General features: G+C 44.7%; 1 protein-coding gene across 1 annotated transcript in view; it reads left to right on the top strand.

The window, feature by feature from the left end:
- The window catches only part of FBXO16 (F-box protein 16), a 33,991-nt gene extending 18,395 nt beyond the window's left edge, over window positions 1-15,596 (top strand). The window contains exons 6-8 of the mRNA XM_077811503.1: window positions 66-174; window positions 12,967-13,192; window positions 15,520-15,596. Of these exons, the coding sequence (XP_077667629.1) occupies window positions 66-174; window positions 12,967-13,192; window positions 15,520-15,587 (403 nt within the window). The 3' untranslated portion in view covers window positions 15,588-15,596. The remainder of the gene's footprint in view (window positions 1-65; window positions 175-12,966; window positions 13,193-15,519) is intronic.
- The last annotated feature ends 588 nt before the right edge of the window (window positions 15,597-16,184 follow it).

Genomic DNA, 16,184 nt, shown 5'->3' with positions numbered 1-16,184 from the left:
TTTCTTTGTATTTCAGTAGGGGTGTCCCCTCTTCTCAGGTAACACTATTCCTTTCCACTTTGCAGTAGAAAGAAAGGAGGAGGACGACTAACCCCAGACCTCAGCCAGCAAGCATTTGAGAAAAAAAGGAAACCAAGCTGTGCATCTTATAAGCTCCGGAAAGCAAAATCACTGGCAAGTATCTCTAGACCCTGACTTTATCAACACAGGGCCTAAGTCCTGTTGGCATCACAGAGACTTGGTGGGATAATACGCATGACTGGAATATTGGTATAGAAGGGTACAGCTGGCTCAGGAAGGACAGGCAGGGAAAAAAGGGAGGAGGTGTTGCCTTATATATTAAAAATGTATACACATGGACTGAGGTTGAGATGGGAATAGGAGACAGACTTGTTGAAAGTCTTTAGGTAAGGATAAAAGGGGTAAAAAACAAGGGTGATGTCATGGTAGGGGGTCTACTACAGGCCACCTAACCAGGAAGAAGAGGTGGATGAGGCTTTTTTAAAAAAAAACTAACAAAATCATCTGAAGTCCAGGACTTGGTGGTGATGGGGGACTTCAACTCCCCAGACATCTGTTGGGAAAATAACACAGCAGGGCACAGATTATCCAACCAGTTCTTGGAATGTACTGGAGACCTTTTTATTTCAGAAGGTGGAGAAAGCTACTAGGGGGAGAGGCTGTTCTAGAGTTGATTTTAACAAATAGGGAGGAAATGGTTGAGAATTTGAAAGTGGAAGGCAGTTTGGGTGAAAGTGATCATGAAATGGTAGAGTTCATGATTCTAATGAATGGTAGGAGGGAGAAGAGCAAAAGAGAGACAATGGATTTCAAGAAGGCAGTCTTTAGCAAACTCGGAGTTGGTAGGTAAGATCCCATGGGAAGCAAGTCTAAGGGGAAAAACAATTGAAGACAGCTGGCAGTTTTTCAGAGAGACATTATTAAGGGCACAAGAGCAAACTATCCTACTGCGTAGGAAAGACAGGAAGTCTGGCAAGAGACCATGCTGGCTTACCCAGGAGATCTTCAATGATCTAAAAATCAAAAAAAAGTCCTACAGAAAAGTGGAAACTAGGTCCAGTTACAAAGATTGAATATAAAAAACTAACGCAAGTATGTAGGGACAAAATTAGAAGGGCCAAGGCACAAAACGAGATCAAACTAGCTAGAGACATAAAGGATAACAAGAAAACATTCTACAAATACATTAGAAAGAAGAGGAAGACCAAGGACAGAGTAGGCCCATTACTTAATGTGTGTGTGTGTGTGTGTGTGTGTGTGGCGGGGAATAATTACAGAAAATGTGGAAATGGCAGAAGTACTTAATGACTTCTTTGTTTTGGTCTTTACCAAGGAGGTTGGTGGTGATTGGATGTCTAACATAGTGAATACCAGTGATAATAAGGTAGGATCAAAGGCTAAAATAGGGAAAGAACAAGTTAAAAATTGCTTAGACAAGTTAGATGTCTTCAAGTCACCAGGGCCTGATGAAATGTATCCTAGAATACTCAAGGAGCTGACTGAGGAGGTATCTGAGCCATTTGCAATTATCTTTGAAAAGTCATGGAAGATGGGAGAGATTCCATCAGACTGGAAAAGGGCAAATATAGTGCCAATCTATAAAAAGGGAAATAAGGATAACCCTGGGGAATTACAGACCAGACAATTTAACTTCTGTGCTCCGAAAGATAATGGAGCAAATAATTAAGCAATCAATCTGCAAACATCTAGAAGATAATAAGGTGATAAGTAACAGCACGGATTTCTTCAGAACAAATCATGTCAAACCAAACTGATAGCTTTCTCTGACAGGGTAACAAGCCTCGTGGATAGGGGGGAAGCAGTAGACACGGTATATCTTGACTTTAGTAAAGCTTTTGATACTATCTTGCATGACCTTCTCATAAACGAACTAGGAAATGCAATCTAGTTGGAGCTACTATGAGGTGGGCGCATAAATGGGTGGAAAACCATTCCCAGAGAGTAGTTATTAGTGGTTCACAGTCATGCTGGAAGGGCATAAAGAGTGGGGTCCCCCAGGAATCGGTTCTGGGTCCGGTTCTGTTCAATATTGTCAATGATTTAGATAACGGCATAGGGAGCACACTTATAAAGTTGCAAGTGCTTTGGAGGATAGGATTAACGTTCAAAATGATCAGGACAAACTGGAGAAATGGTCTGAAGTAAATAAGATGAAATTCAATAAGGACAAATGCAAAGTACTCCACTTAGGAAGGAACAATCAAGTGCACACATACAAAATGGGAAATGATTGCCTAGGAAAGAGTAATGCGGAAAGAGATCTGGGGGTCATAGTGGACCACAAGCTAAATATGAGTGAACAGTGTAACACTGTTGCAAAAAAGTGAACATCTTTCTGGGATGTATTAGCAGGAGTGTTGTAATCAAGTCACGAGAATTAATTATTTTGCTCTACTCCGTGCTGACTAGGCTTCAACTGGAGTAGTGTGTCAAGTTCTGGGTGCCACATTTCAGGAAAGATGTGCACATATTGGAGAAAGTCCAGAGAAGAGCAACAAAAATGATTAAAGGTCTAGAAAACATGACCTATGAAGGAAGATTGAAAAAATTGGGTTTGTTTAGTCTGGAAAAGAGAAGACGGAGAGCAGACAAGTTTTCAAGTACATAAAAAGTTGGGAGAAAAATTGTTGTTCTCAACCTCTGAGCATAGGACAAGAAGCAATGGGCTAAAATTGCAGCAAAGGCAATTTAGGTTGGACATTAGGAAAAACTTTCTAACTGTCAGGGTGGTTAAGCACTGGAATAAATTGCCTAGGGAGGTTGTAGAATCTCCATCGTTGAGGATTTTTAAGAGCAGGTTAGACAAACACCTGTCAGGGATGATCTAGAGATAATATTTAGTTCTGCCACGAGTGCAGGGGACTGGACTAGATGACCTCTCGAGGTCCCTTCCAGTCCCATGATTCTCTGATTCTAAGTCTGTTACACCAGGGATCTGTTTGGCTCAAAGAGTTTATATAACTGTAGATATCGCTGGTACCTTGGTTCACAAATAGACCTGATCAGATTTTGTTAACTGTAACCTTTTAAAGCTGCGATTTTCTTCCTTTCTCTTAACTTACATTTTAAATCCCAGTTCCAGTGATGTCTAGGAGGAGTCATTCTACTATTAGGAATGATTTCTTCCATCAGTGCATTGTAATTGGGTATAAAGCAGAACTGCTTTAGGAGAAAACTCGCTGATGTGGGGCCAGATTTATGATTATTCATTATTATTCGTATTGCAGCAATGCCTATAGACCTTGACTAGCTCAGGACCCCATTGTGCCAGGCATTGTACAAACATATACTAAATGACAGTCCCTGCTCTGAAATGCTTAGAGCAGAGAAGCTTGATGGCTGCTGGCCCAGCATGACTGCGTTGGCCAGGGGGAGAAGGTGCAGGGAACATCTTTCTTCTCTTCGCAGTTCTGTGTGTTGAGCTGTGCTGCCTGGTTCTGACTCTCCTCTCCCTCCGGCCAGACTCCCTTATAATCCAGAGGTCAGTGGAGTCACACTGGTGAGAGAAGACAAGCTGGGCTCCCTGAGTGCAAAAGGGGGTGGCCAGTGTAACCCACTGTTACTGTGGGCTGTGTGTTAAGTGTCCCCCTGTGTCCCCGACCCATGGTGGGTGTGAGTAAAGTCAGGCTCGTTGTCTCGAGCTATAGAGACTCATGCTGAGAGCTCTGAAGGTCCCCATTTCTGTCCCCAGTGTGATAAGATGGTGGCTGTCACATCAGCCGCACTCAGTGCTTCTGAGGGGCAAGGTCCTGTGCTCCAGCAAGTGGTATCAAGCCTGTGCTGGGGGTTGGGGGATGCAAATGCTACACCTGTTCTAGTTTAGCAATTCTCATGGGGAGGATGCTCCCCCATTCTCTGAAGGCATCATACCAATTCATGTCCTGTGAAGAGCACCCAAGGAAGCCAATGGGAGCTTCCACCTGTAAATCAAGGGTTCCAAATCTGTTAGTCTCATTGAGTCTCCTCCCAACAGTAAGATCTATTCCCTTTGTTGAGGAGCTGGTGCAAGAGGCTCGCATGCTGAGCTTTTACGTGGGAGGAGAATGAGGCTGCTGGTATCTGTTCTCATCTCTGTCACTGAGTAACTGTGTCCCCTCAGGGAGCTCACTTCCCTGGGGCTCAGCTTCCCCTAGTGTAAAATGGGGATTAATATACCTATCTCCCAGAGGCGTTGGGAACCTTAATCCCTCCACAGTGCTGAGCAGGTTATAACTACCAAGAAAGAATTCGTGCTTGTAAAGCACTTTAAGGCTTTGGAAGGAAAAGTGCAAGGTAAGTACAAAGCATTATTCTTAAACATACCACTCAGGACATGTTTAAATAAAACAGTTCAAAACAGAGTCCTTCAATAATTAAGCAGCTGCTGTTTCCTCAGGTTTCAGTCTCATTTCTTTGGATCCAGTCCTGCTCTCAGAAGACCCTAACTAGAGCAGATCACACATCAGTGGCAAATCTGAGGCCCAAATCCTCAAAGGTATTAAGGCCCCTAACTCCCTCTGAAATCAATGGAAGTTAGGTGCCTAAATACCTTTGAGGATCTGGGCCTGATTCACTTCAGTGGGAACAGGAGGTAATTCACTATGTGTAGATATTGATATTTTTATCTGCTCTTCAGTCAGTTCCTGTAATACCCCATATCCAGACATTCAGGCTACAGCAGTGCTGCTGTTATGTACACAGTGTAGCCAGTCTTTGTCGGCGGGAGAGAGCTCTTCTGCTGACAAAGTGCTGTCCACACCGGTGCTTTTTGTCAGTAAAACTTTTGGTCAGGGGAGTGTTGTTTCATACCCCGGACCAACAAAAGTTTTCCCAACAAAAGTGCTAGTGGAGACAAAGTCTTAGTTTCTGCACTTTACAAATACTGATCAGTTTTCTCAAGATTCTGGTATCTTTTTCTAAAGCATTCTCTTGCACTTGCAACTTTCCATCATCACTGTCTGATGTCTGTTTATACTTTGTGCTACTGCATTTTGTCAGAGTGAGCAGCCCTTAGCACCACTAGCTGTTAATACTGAGGATTCACTGTGCTCATATCACAGTTGATAAAATAGGACAACCTGGGATGAAAACAGTACCAGAAAGTCAGGCTTCCAGAAAGCATCCTATATATAATCTTTTGTAGATATGGGCAACAAATAGCTCCTGGAATAAGCAGATTCTGGTGAGCATTTTTTTTTTTGCGCCAACTTGGAAGAATGATTCCCAAGTAATGAGAACCAGAGAACCCAAATGTGCCACCCTACAAAGGAGATTAACTGTAAGATCACGGAGGCTGACAGGCATTATTATTCTTGTGCAGGTTATTCTCCTAGCCCAATTATGTCCCTTATTGTACTGGTGCCTCATACAGTTGCTATAGTTAAGGTTTGTCAGACTTTGTCTTGCAAATGCCATTTTCCAGGGCTTTATAATACAGCCTCAAGAGTTCCCTTTCAGCATGGGCATGATTTTACCTTTGTTTTATTTTGGAGCTGTTACAGAATCAGTGAACTGGTGGGCAAATATCTGAACAAACTTGAGGGTTTTTTTGGGAAGACTTTGAGCTCCTGCCATGACATAGTCCCCATGTGATGTTCTTCATTCCCGAGGGTGGCCATAGTCTGCACCCGTGAGTCTGGGAGGCACAAGCCCCAAGCCCATCCACCAGTGCAGGGATGAAATTCTCCCCAGTAGTGTCAATGGGAGTTTTTGATACCAACTTCAGCAGCAGCAGGATAGGGGGTGGGATACGTGCACACACATCACCTGAGGTGTGCTGATTGTAGTTTAGAGGACTGTAAAGGGGCTAGCCAGGGCTTGACCCTCTCTGGGGCAGCAGGGAGCCACACCGGCTCACTACACACAGCTGAGGATTGGGGACTTAGTTTGGCCATGGAAGTCTTCCTGGCGGCTCTTGTGGAGGCAGAAAATCAGTACAGTTATGCTGGGGCCCTTGGTCAGGGCGGGGCAATAATGACTCAGGCCCTCAGGCAGGGCTGCGCAATAATACTATAGCAGTATAAACAGTAGTGAGCCCAGGCCCTAGATCAGGGCCAGGCAATAATGAGTCAGGAGCTCAGGCCCTCAGGCAGGGCTGAGCATGACAGTAGGCCCAAGCCTCCAAACGGGTTGGGAGACTGCCACCCACAAGTGCGTCCCAGCCCAGGGCCCTAGCAGCAGTAGACGATCCGCTGCTGTGTCAGTGGGGATCCCGGCCGCAACACACTGACATGGGCTCTGGCGGTGCTGCAGCCAGACTAGGGTCGGCTGGCCCCAGGCTACTTCCTGACTCCCCCTCTGGGGGTACCTGAGTCATGGTGGAGTCCTCGGGGGGTCCAGCACCACGGGTTCCTCGGGGTACCAGGTGAGCAGCAGGCCCAGCAACTCCTCCAGATAGTTGGAGGCTTCTCAGTCGCGGGCTAGGCTGGAGGCAGCTGGCCTCCCCGGTAGCTGGCCCTCTAGTGAGCTCTGAGGGCGAGCCTTTATACTTCCGGGTCGCTGCCTGACCCTCTGAGGGGCGGGCTTAGAGCTCCCTAGCTCTGCCCACCCCAGCCTCTGGATGGGGTCGTCCCTCTTCGGGGCGGTGTTGAGCCACACCGCCACACTGCAGGACCTAAGATTCTATCTACAGCTGGCAGCTACCAGAGATCTTCCTTTAGGTCAAGCAAAATGTTCACAAAGACATCTTGAGCAAACAGAATTCTTGTAAGGACTGAATCTACCCTACAACCATCTGTTTTACCAGCCTCTGGGCTGGAATAGGATTTGACTCTCTGTGGCCCTTATGCAGGGATCTGTGGCCACTAGAGGTACTTGGCAATCCACTGACTTCCTCTCCACCCCTAGTCAGCTCTCAGGTCCTTTCTCTACCCTGGTTTCTAAGGAGCTGGTACAAAACTCTACTGTGCTGAGCCCAGCAGATGCAGAATTCCCAAACAGTTTCTACAGCTGCCGTCACAGTAACATCTAAGTGCCTCACAAACATTAATGAGTTTATCCTCCCAACAATCCTATGACTGTTTGTTTACCACAGCACTGGACATCCTCCTTGTACAACTGCAAAAGTACTGCTGTGTTGAGAGTCTGCCACAGCCCCTGCACATAGGGTTAGTATCATCTCTAGTTTCTCTGCTTCAGTTTCCCAGTGTGTAAAATGGGGATAATATTACACTACCTCACAAGGGTGTGTGAGTTTTAATCAGTTAATGATTGTAAAGCAGCTCCTGATTATGCTACAGAAATGCCAACTATTACTATTAAATATGATAGTTGTTGTTTGTAAAAACTCTTTGAAGATGAAAAGCATCATCTAGACCGGGGTGCTGTCCAGCACAGTATTACTGTATTGTAACTCTGTTGAAATCAGTGAAGTCATGCAGTGGTGAATCAGGCCTTGCAAGCATTATTAATACGTAAATACATTACAGCAATCATGGGGAGATGGGAATTTACACCATAGTAAATCAGTAATAACTCTAGTGAAGTCAATGGAGTTACATCAGTGTAAAGGTTTCAGAATAAGGCTCCATATCTTTTTGTTCTGATTCTCTCAAAGGCACTGGCTTTTTTTCCATGTTAAGAACTGAGGGTAGCCCTTATAGATTGTGTCAGATTTTCTGGGACCTTTAGGTCAAAAATGTACCTTTTAGTCCTCGGGGAATTCTGCACCAAAAAATTAAAAATTCTGCGCACAATATTTTTAAATTCTGCATATTTTATTTGTCAAAATAACACAAAATAATATGCCGGTTTCAATTATTTTGGTAATTTATTTCAAAATACCTGTCAGCGAGTATGTCTGTAACAATACAGACAACATAAAAGATTCAGGAAATGTTTTTTGACAAATAGATTCCTTACTAGGCATATTCATACAGAACTTTGAGTAATAATTTGTTTAAACTACAATGCAGAAACATATTTCCCACACCCCTCAGAAGCAGTGCAGAGGCTTTGGGGAGTTGAGTTAATGGAGGAGCTGAGGGAGAGGGAAGTAATTGTTGGGAAGGAGCCTGGGAGTGAACTGTGGAGGGTTGTTGGGTGTGGGTGGGAGAAGTATGGAACAGGTTTTTTTTGGAGTGGGGGGAGGGATTGTTAGGGAGTTGGGGAGCTCCATGGGAGACCATGGCTGACCCCTAACCTCTCCCATTCAGTCAGGCACATCTGCCCACGTCCCCATGTGGCCCAGCATCCCCACTCAGCCACCCCCCATTGCCCCCCATCCCCATGTGTCCCTGCACTCCCTCTTCCCCCCGTCCCTATGTGGCCCTGCACCCCCACGCCCATTCAGTCCCTGGCACAATGTTGTCACCCCACTAGCTTCTGTGCCCTTGTCCCAGTCTGTCCCCTGCACTAGCCCTTCTGAACCCCAGTCTATGTGACCCTCCCAGCAGCCTATTTTGCCCCACTCTGTCCATCCCCCCATATCCCGTGCCTCCTCACCTGGCCCCATGGGCAGAGCGCTGTGAGGAAGGGAGCCTCTTCCCCTCCCTCTCTGCAGCTGCCCTCTCTTCTGGAGCCACATCAGCCCCTGGTGCAAAAGGTGTAATTGCAGCATGACCCCTCTTGCAGCTTCCCTTTGCCTCCCTGTCAGAATCAATTATTCTGTGGGGGCATCAATTGTGCACTTGCGCAGTGGTGCAGAATTCTCCCAGGACTAACGTTTTGGTATTCTTGAGTCCTGGACTTTCCTCAGTTTCAGTAACCAACCCACTCTTCCTCTTTCGCATTATCCCAGTCTATAATCCTGCTAGCCATTGCTGATTATGACACTGTGATGATAATGGTGTATTTTCCTTAAGCTGATGAAAGAGACAAAATTATTTATATAACCAAATAGAAAATATCAGAAAATTTCTGTTTATTGTAAAGATCATCATCATCAGGTTCCTATTACGCCTCTGGCGTTGAGGGCAGTGACGAAGCTCCTCCACTCCTGTCTGTTTCTGGCAGGTCTTTCAATGGTTCCCCAGCTATGCCCCAGGTTTTTCAGCTCAGCTTCCACAGCTCTTCGCCATGTTGTTTTCAGGGGCCTCGTTTTCGCTTGCCTTCAGGTGTCCATCTTATTGCTACTCTAGTGATGGAGTCAGTTTCCATCCGAAGCACATGACCGATCCATCTCCAGCGCCTCCTGGCATTGATGGTGCTCAGATCCTCTTGGCTGCACTGTGTCAATAGATCTTGGTTTGAGATTGTAAAGATAAGGTTGGGAAATCTTGTTTAAATATATCTGTTAAAAGATTCCCATGTCAGCCAAGCCCAAAGAGAGAGGCTTATAATTCAAACCTTTTAAATTAATCCTTTGGAAAAGAAGGAAGCATGTTGAAAGAATAAATGCCCGAGGTACCAAAAGATAAAATTATAATGAAGACACATAAGATGAATGCACTGAAAGTGAATGAAACCAAAGTCTATTATACTGAACAATGAAGGTGTGGAAAGGGTTATTATATAAGAGAAAAGGAGATGGTGTTCCAGATTCACAAGAGTAAAAAATGGGAGCTGGATACCAAAAAGAAAGAAATCATCTCAGGCCACACCCAGACTCTGTTAAAAATCAGTAGAATAGCATCCACTGGGCCTGGTCTGAGTTTGGCCCCTTGGTTTCTTTTCAGTGGGGTGGTAGCGTTTGCTAGAGTAAACCTTGGGGAAGACCACGGTGTAATGGTTACAGTGCCATAAGAAAAGCTCAAGATTTGTTTGGTAACAAGTAAAATTAGCTTTGAAGCCCCTGGCTTTTGACTATAGGGCCAAACCTCTCCCTCACATGTGTACATGCAACGTCCATTATCTCCGTGGGAGATGTGAGAATATATAGAATTCGGCCCATAATTTTTGTTGGGGAGCATCATGACCCTCTTATATACTGAGCTACTGTCTCTCCCCTCTCCCACATGCTTCTCCTTGTAGGCTATGACTCTTGTAAGTTTTTAATTTTTGGTCCAAAGTCCTTGGGCCCGATTCACTACTTTTTACTTCTGTTTTATACCTGTGTAACTCCATTGAAGTCAATGAAGTAAAAACACAAGTGTAAAACTGGAGTAGCTCAGTGATGAATCAAGCCCTTTATGTTTCGGGAGAGCTTTGCATTCACCTCTCTCCTTTTAGACCCTTATCCAGCAAAGTGCTTAAGCATGCACTTAACTTTAAGCATGTGAGTAGTCCCACTGAAATCAATGGGACTAACTCACATGATTAAAGTTAAGCACGTGCTTACTTGCTTTATTAGATCAGGGCCCTAAAGTTTGCCCCATACTATCTGGACCGTATCACCTTAGGAAGTATTGTCCTCATTTTACAGATGTGGAACTGAGGTACAGAGTAGATGAAGTGATTTGTCCAAGCTCACATATTGAAAGCAGGTCTCCTGAGCTTCAGTCCAGTGCCCTAGCTACTAGGTCATCCTTCCTGTCCTTTTTGATACAGAGCCATGCGCCCCCATAGTGAGTCCACCCCTTTGGACCTTTTGGTCCCTGCAGTGTTGTCACTGCTCCCAAATGACACCCTCCTTTACAAACCTTAGGGCTCACCTCCTAAGACTCCACATAAGGTTTTTGCAGCTGTTCAGCAGAATAATGTCTCATGCCAAAAACTTCCAAATGTCAAAATCATGGCCATTTTATTAGCAACGTGAAAATCATGGAGTCTGACACTCTTGACAGCTGTGAGAAATATTACAGCCACAGCAATCATGGTTTTTTCCCCTTTCATACTTTAAATTCTGTTCTGTGTGAGTGGCTGCTCCGCTCCCACAAATGTTCTTGAGTTACTGTTGCCTGTATTCTAAGGTGATAAGATCACAGTATTTGGGGTCAGTAATGAATTTCCCCCACGTATATTGGCAGGGAGCTGGTGTCTTGAGGAAGGAACCTCTTTTAGGGTCAGGTGTGCATATCCCACATGTCCAGCTTTCTGCCACTGCAGAGGCCTTGGGCAGTGGAAAATCTCAGTTCTAGCCAACTAATTTCTACAGCCTCAGTTCTGGAACCCATAATTTGAGTGTTACTGATTTGCACTAGTAGTACTATTGAATTTCCTGGGACTAGTCATGGGAGCAAAAATTACTCTGGGTAATGCTTGCAGAATCAAAGTCCTTTGTACATTTCACTCTTCTTGAAAACGCACAGCCTAGCTTTATGGTATAACATGCTTTGCCTTCCTGTCCCCAAGCACTCTGCGGCTGAGTCACCAAGAACACAGGAGTGCAAAAACAAGGTACAGTCAGCTCATTGCAACAACCACTGCTTACCTGCCTTTGTGTTTTTCCTTCTCTGCTGGAAGAAAAACCTACTGTGCCTGCCATGTCCTTGTTTACACTGTCATGCGCAGTCACTCATAAGGACATCTTAAGCTGTTGCATACTTCTTGGCTTCTCTTTGGGTTGATCTTTGGCAATTGTTGAACTGCTTATTTTTAATTTGAGGATTAAGCACTAAGCATTATACAACATCCACCACAGTCATATCAAGTGACCACGGGGAAATGCAAAACCATGTTAAATTTTCTGTACAACAGTTTGATTCTTGACAATAGTCTGCGTATAATAACATCATCTGCCATCATTGCTTCATAATGCATTTCTAAGCAAATGTTTTATTGTACTAATGGTTTTCCAGTATTCTAAACAAGGGAGAAGCAAATGATTTGGATCAGTTTAACAAGGGCTAGATTGCTAGCAGGCAGCTTCTCACAAGCTGCTTTTGAAACATTTTGGGATTTCTTTAAAAGACTAAACAATCACTGTAATGGTAGGAATATATTTGTTTACTTCTAATTAATCATAGACACTGACTAGTAAAATGAAAAGATAAAAATTGACCATTTTGTATAAATTCTATGCCTGATCTAACTTTGCACTATGGTGCCTCAGACCTCACAAATGAAGCAAGGTTGAAACTGCTCAGCACTTGGAAAGGAGACCTCCTGAGAATACTGCAGGAAGTGGTGTTGGGGACTCAGTAACTGGTGCAATTCCCTCTGAGCCAGGTCTGACTGAATGCATCCATCTCCTGCAAGGGGACTACAGCTGCCTTCTTCTGGATGAGAGATAAACCAAAAGTCCTGGCCACTTGTGGTGGTTAAAGCTCCCACGGTTCTTTTGATAAGACTAGGAGCACTAGCCCTGGAATCTTGGCCAAATTCTAGTGGAGGTAAATTCCATGCTGGTGATTATGAGTGTTTATTATTAAATCTCACCCGGCAGATTCAGTTCCACCCTGTTCTCTTCACTTCCTGTCCTAAACTATGGTGCCAAATTGCTGTGCTTTGTTAGGGCACCCAAGAGATGGTCGCACTTCATTGTTGGTGGAAAAGATCAGTCTTTACCTTGTGTATTGCACAGGGTACTGTGAGCTTGAATTAGTCTGTAAAGTGCTTTGTGATTCTGAGCTGAAAGGGGCTGTAGAAGTGCAAAGTATAATGAAAACTGCTGCTCGCTGCATAGGTTAAACTATAAACAGCTAACAGCTGGAATCCTTCATAATTTAAATGAATACATTAATTCCATAAAGGAGATCAGTCTGTCTCATTACAGCCCCAGTTCTGCCCTTGGATGTTTGCCCACTGATTTCAATAGGAGCCGTGCACATGTGTCTGAGGACAGAATTTGGCCCTTAAAGTGTGAGCTGTTGTGGAGACTCAATTAATGTGGGCAAGCCCCCTTTAGTGACTGTTTCTAATTGGGTTCTTTTGTCATTCATGAAAGGCTGGAATTTTTTCCACTCCACAACTAGCCCCATAAATATATGAAGTGTTCTTATTTATGTAGCTTACTACACAGATCTGTGGAATTGTAATAACAGAGCGCAGGTCACTGCTGCAGAACAAAACTATAATTGTATGTCACTTAAAAACCAAGGATATTAGATAGTTTTCTAAGGGCTCAGACATTTTTATCCCCTTTGTGGCTGTTAGGAGAACATGATCTTTCTTTTTTTCTCTTCCCAGCTGTCCCTATCTGCAGATCTTGGCTCTAGCCCAAAAGGACCAGTTCGCCCACGTTGGGCTACTCACCAATCAACAGGGTACCCTGTTACCAAAGCAACAGCTAAGATCCTAGCTCAAAGTGCCCAGTGGAATGCTGGGATACGACCAGCCCCCGTTCGAGCTCCAGTACCAAAGCTGAGTGAAAGAGGGAAGAAGGCCTTTGCAAGGATGAGCAGAAGTTCTCCATGTTAGTAAGCTGTTCTATTTCGTTCTTAAGCTATCGTAGAGACTACAGCTCTTTAAACTTGGAGTTGGGGAGCCACTGTCATTATGTTCCCTCATGCCAAGGAAGCACCAGTCATTTTAGATGGTGTGAACCAAACTGACTGTAATTTACCAGCCCTAAAATGTGACACAAAGACTCACACGTAGCAGTTTCCTATGGCATCTGTCTCTCATGACCGTCACAGTACCTAAGAGCCAATCTACGCTACAAAAGCTTTGATGGGACAGCCATATCGGTACAGCTATCCCAGCAGAGCTCCTTAATGTAGACGCAGCAAATACGAGTCAAAGGAGTTCTTTTGCTGGTGTTGTTAAAGCACCTCCAAGAACAACATAAACTATACCGGCAAATGGAGTCTTTTGCCAAAATGGGGGTTGGGGTATGTGCCTGCTTGTGTGTATGTGTCCATCCCAGCATCCCCATGTCCGTCAGGGTGTGTTTTTTTCACACTCCTAGTCGATGTAGTATGCCAGCAAAACTTTGTAGTGTAGGCTTAGCCTAAATGCTGGCAAGAGCTTTGTGTGACTTGAACTCCCGGGTGTTCACCTGTAGAGCAGGGAGTTTGTCTCCAATGTGACTACAGATGTTTTAACACCTTGTTACATAGGTGTCTAGGGGCCTGGTGCGGAGCCCATTGATTCTGATGTGCTTTGGACGAGGCCCTGGATGGATGCCTTGGGCTGGGGATTGATAATGCCGGGTTGGAAGAAGGGTCCCCTCAAGGAATTAGAGAAGAAAATGCTACTTTTACCACCAGTCCTGGGGAGAGGTTTAGAACCGCTGATAAAACAGTCGAATGACATCATCAACAGCAATTTTTGCCATGCCAGCCGAGGGCTAGCTCATGCAGTCCTTACACAGGGCCTTCCCTTGTGGCATGCTGAGCGTCATGCAGCGTAACCTCAGCTTCCAGTGAGCACCTTCAAGGAGTCGCTCAGCACCTGGCAGCATCGGGTCCTCGGAACGTAATCAGGCAAAAATCCCATTGATCCCAGTAGGGGGGTTAATTGATTAACTATTGCAGGATTTGACCCTTACGTTTTTTAAGAGAGTAACCAGTTCAGTGGATATAAACCAGACTGGGCACAGCAGAAGTCATCTGATATAGCGCCATGTAGCATTTTCAAAGAGAAACTGCAGGTGCAGTAAATGGAAGTGGATTGACAGCATTTATTAATGATTCCCCATGGGAGGAGGGTATGGAGTGGAGTCCTGTGGGGATCCCTTCTGAGCTCCATACCATTCAGAGCCTTCTTTTGTGACTAGGAGCCAAGAGCGATGATCTAGAACTTGGTGTGATCATAACTCCCTTGCTTTGTGAGGGGTAGGATTTAAATGCAATCCAATCTTGATACACTGGAGAAGGGGGTGGAATTGAGACAAATGAGAAGTGGGGCACGTAGGAAGGAATATGCAAATGCATCTATATGAACTGGAGGAGGGGCAGTCAGAGGGTTATAGAGGTAGGTATACACAACATATAAATCAACAATACCGTGCCTATATATAAAATAGGGCCCTATCCAGTGGTGAGGTCACATGGACAGAGCCCCAGTGAGGCTCTGCATTGGTCTGCAGCCCATACATGAGAAGCTCATTGCAGGATCAGGGCCTTCGACTGTATTAATTAATTAGCATATCACACGTCCATCTAGTGCGGTAATTATTCTGCTCCGTTTGACACCATTCTGGCTCCTGGGGCAATACTGCACTCAGTCTTGAGCACTACAGTTCAAAAAAGGACACAGGAAAATGCGAGTGAAAGCAGAGTTGATTCACACAGAGAAGACTCTTAGAAAATAAGCTGAGAGGAAAGGGGGAGGAGAGGAACTACTGTCTCCAGAAACCTACAGGCATCTTGTAAAGGAGATGGATGAATTATCCTCACTAAACTATAAGGATTTCTCCAGAAATGATAAGCTGTATTAAGTGTAATTTAGGTTGATTGCTGGGCAAAACTACATAACCCCTTATAAAAGAGAGACAGCCAAGGTCTTCTTTACCGTTCACATCTTCAGGGACCTCTTCTGGATCTCCGCAATCCCCTCTGTGCCTTTCTTAAGGTGAGCTGACCAACATTAGACTCAGTTCTCCAGATGAGAGTAGTTTCCCATATTCCCATGACGCTGGAAACGCAGGCAGTAGAATTAGGGATATTTGTAACAGGACCAAATTCTACAAAATGAGGTACTGATTTTGCAGTTTAGAAATAATCTACACATCCATTCAGTGACTAAAACAATCTATAGCAGCTGCTAGTCTCAGGATTTTCTCTTTATCCATTCTAGCATCCCCACTGTTTGAAGATCAGCCCTGGCAAATTCCTCCATCGGACCATGGATCTGATGCAGAGTAAGGGAGTGAAGGTTCAGTGCAATTCATCCCCATCAAACCGGCTCATCTGCCCAGCTTTCAGAAGATGCCGATCACGTCCCCTGAGTTACAGTGAAGAATGGATGTTACTGAATCATGCTCAAAGTCTCAAGGATCCAGCTCCATTTTTTTATGTCACTTGTCACAATAAGAGATTTCCCCTGCACCCCATTGAACTCACTATACAATGTGGAGAACCAGGCATGGAGACCCTGAGGGAGATTTACTAGCATAGCTCTGGGCTAACTGCATTGCAGCCAGTTTATACTGAAGGGTTTTTGGGGCAGGGACTACATTTTACTACGTATACATACAGCACATAGCAGAGTGGGCCCTCACTGAGGTTGGGATCTCCAGGTGCTACCATAATACAAATAAGTCATGTAATACTAGGGTGAGATCAGAATTTGAATCAGTATCTTGTTTGCTATCTTGCCTTTTTTCAATATGTTTTCTTGTCTCTGCTGCTTTGGATGCTGATGCCTCATTCTGCTTTCACTCAGTGTATGTCTTCACTGCAGAGTTAACTTGGGCAATTGGCACCCGGGTTAGTCTAATCCACGTGCAAGCCACCACACGG

The sequence above is a fragment of the Eretmochelys imbricata genome, chromosome 3 (assembly GCF_965152235.1).
Source record: "Eretmochelys imbricata isolate rEreImb1 chromosome 3, rEreImb1.hap1, whole genome shotgun sequence".
In the NCBI taxonomy this organism is placed as follows: Eukaryota; Metazoa; Chordata; order Testudines; family Cheloniidae; genus Eretmochelys; species Eretmochelys imbricata.
Note: the sequence above shows the minus strand (reverse complement) of the source record. Positions and strands in the feature narration are given on the sequence as shown.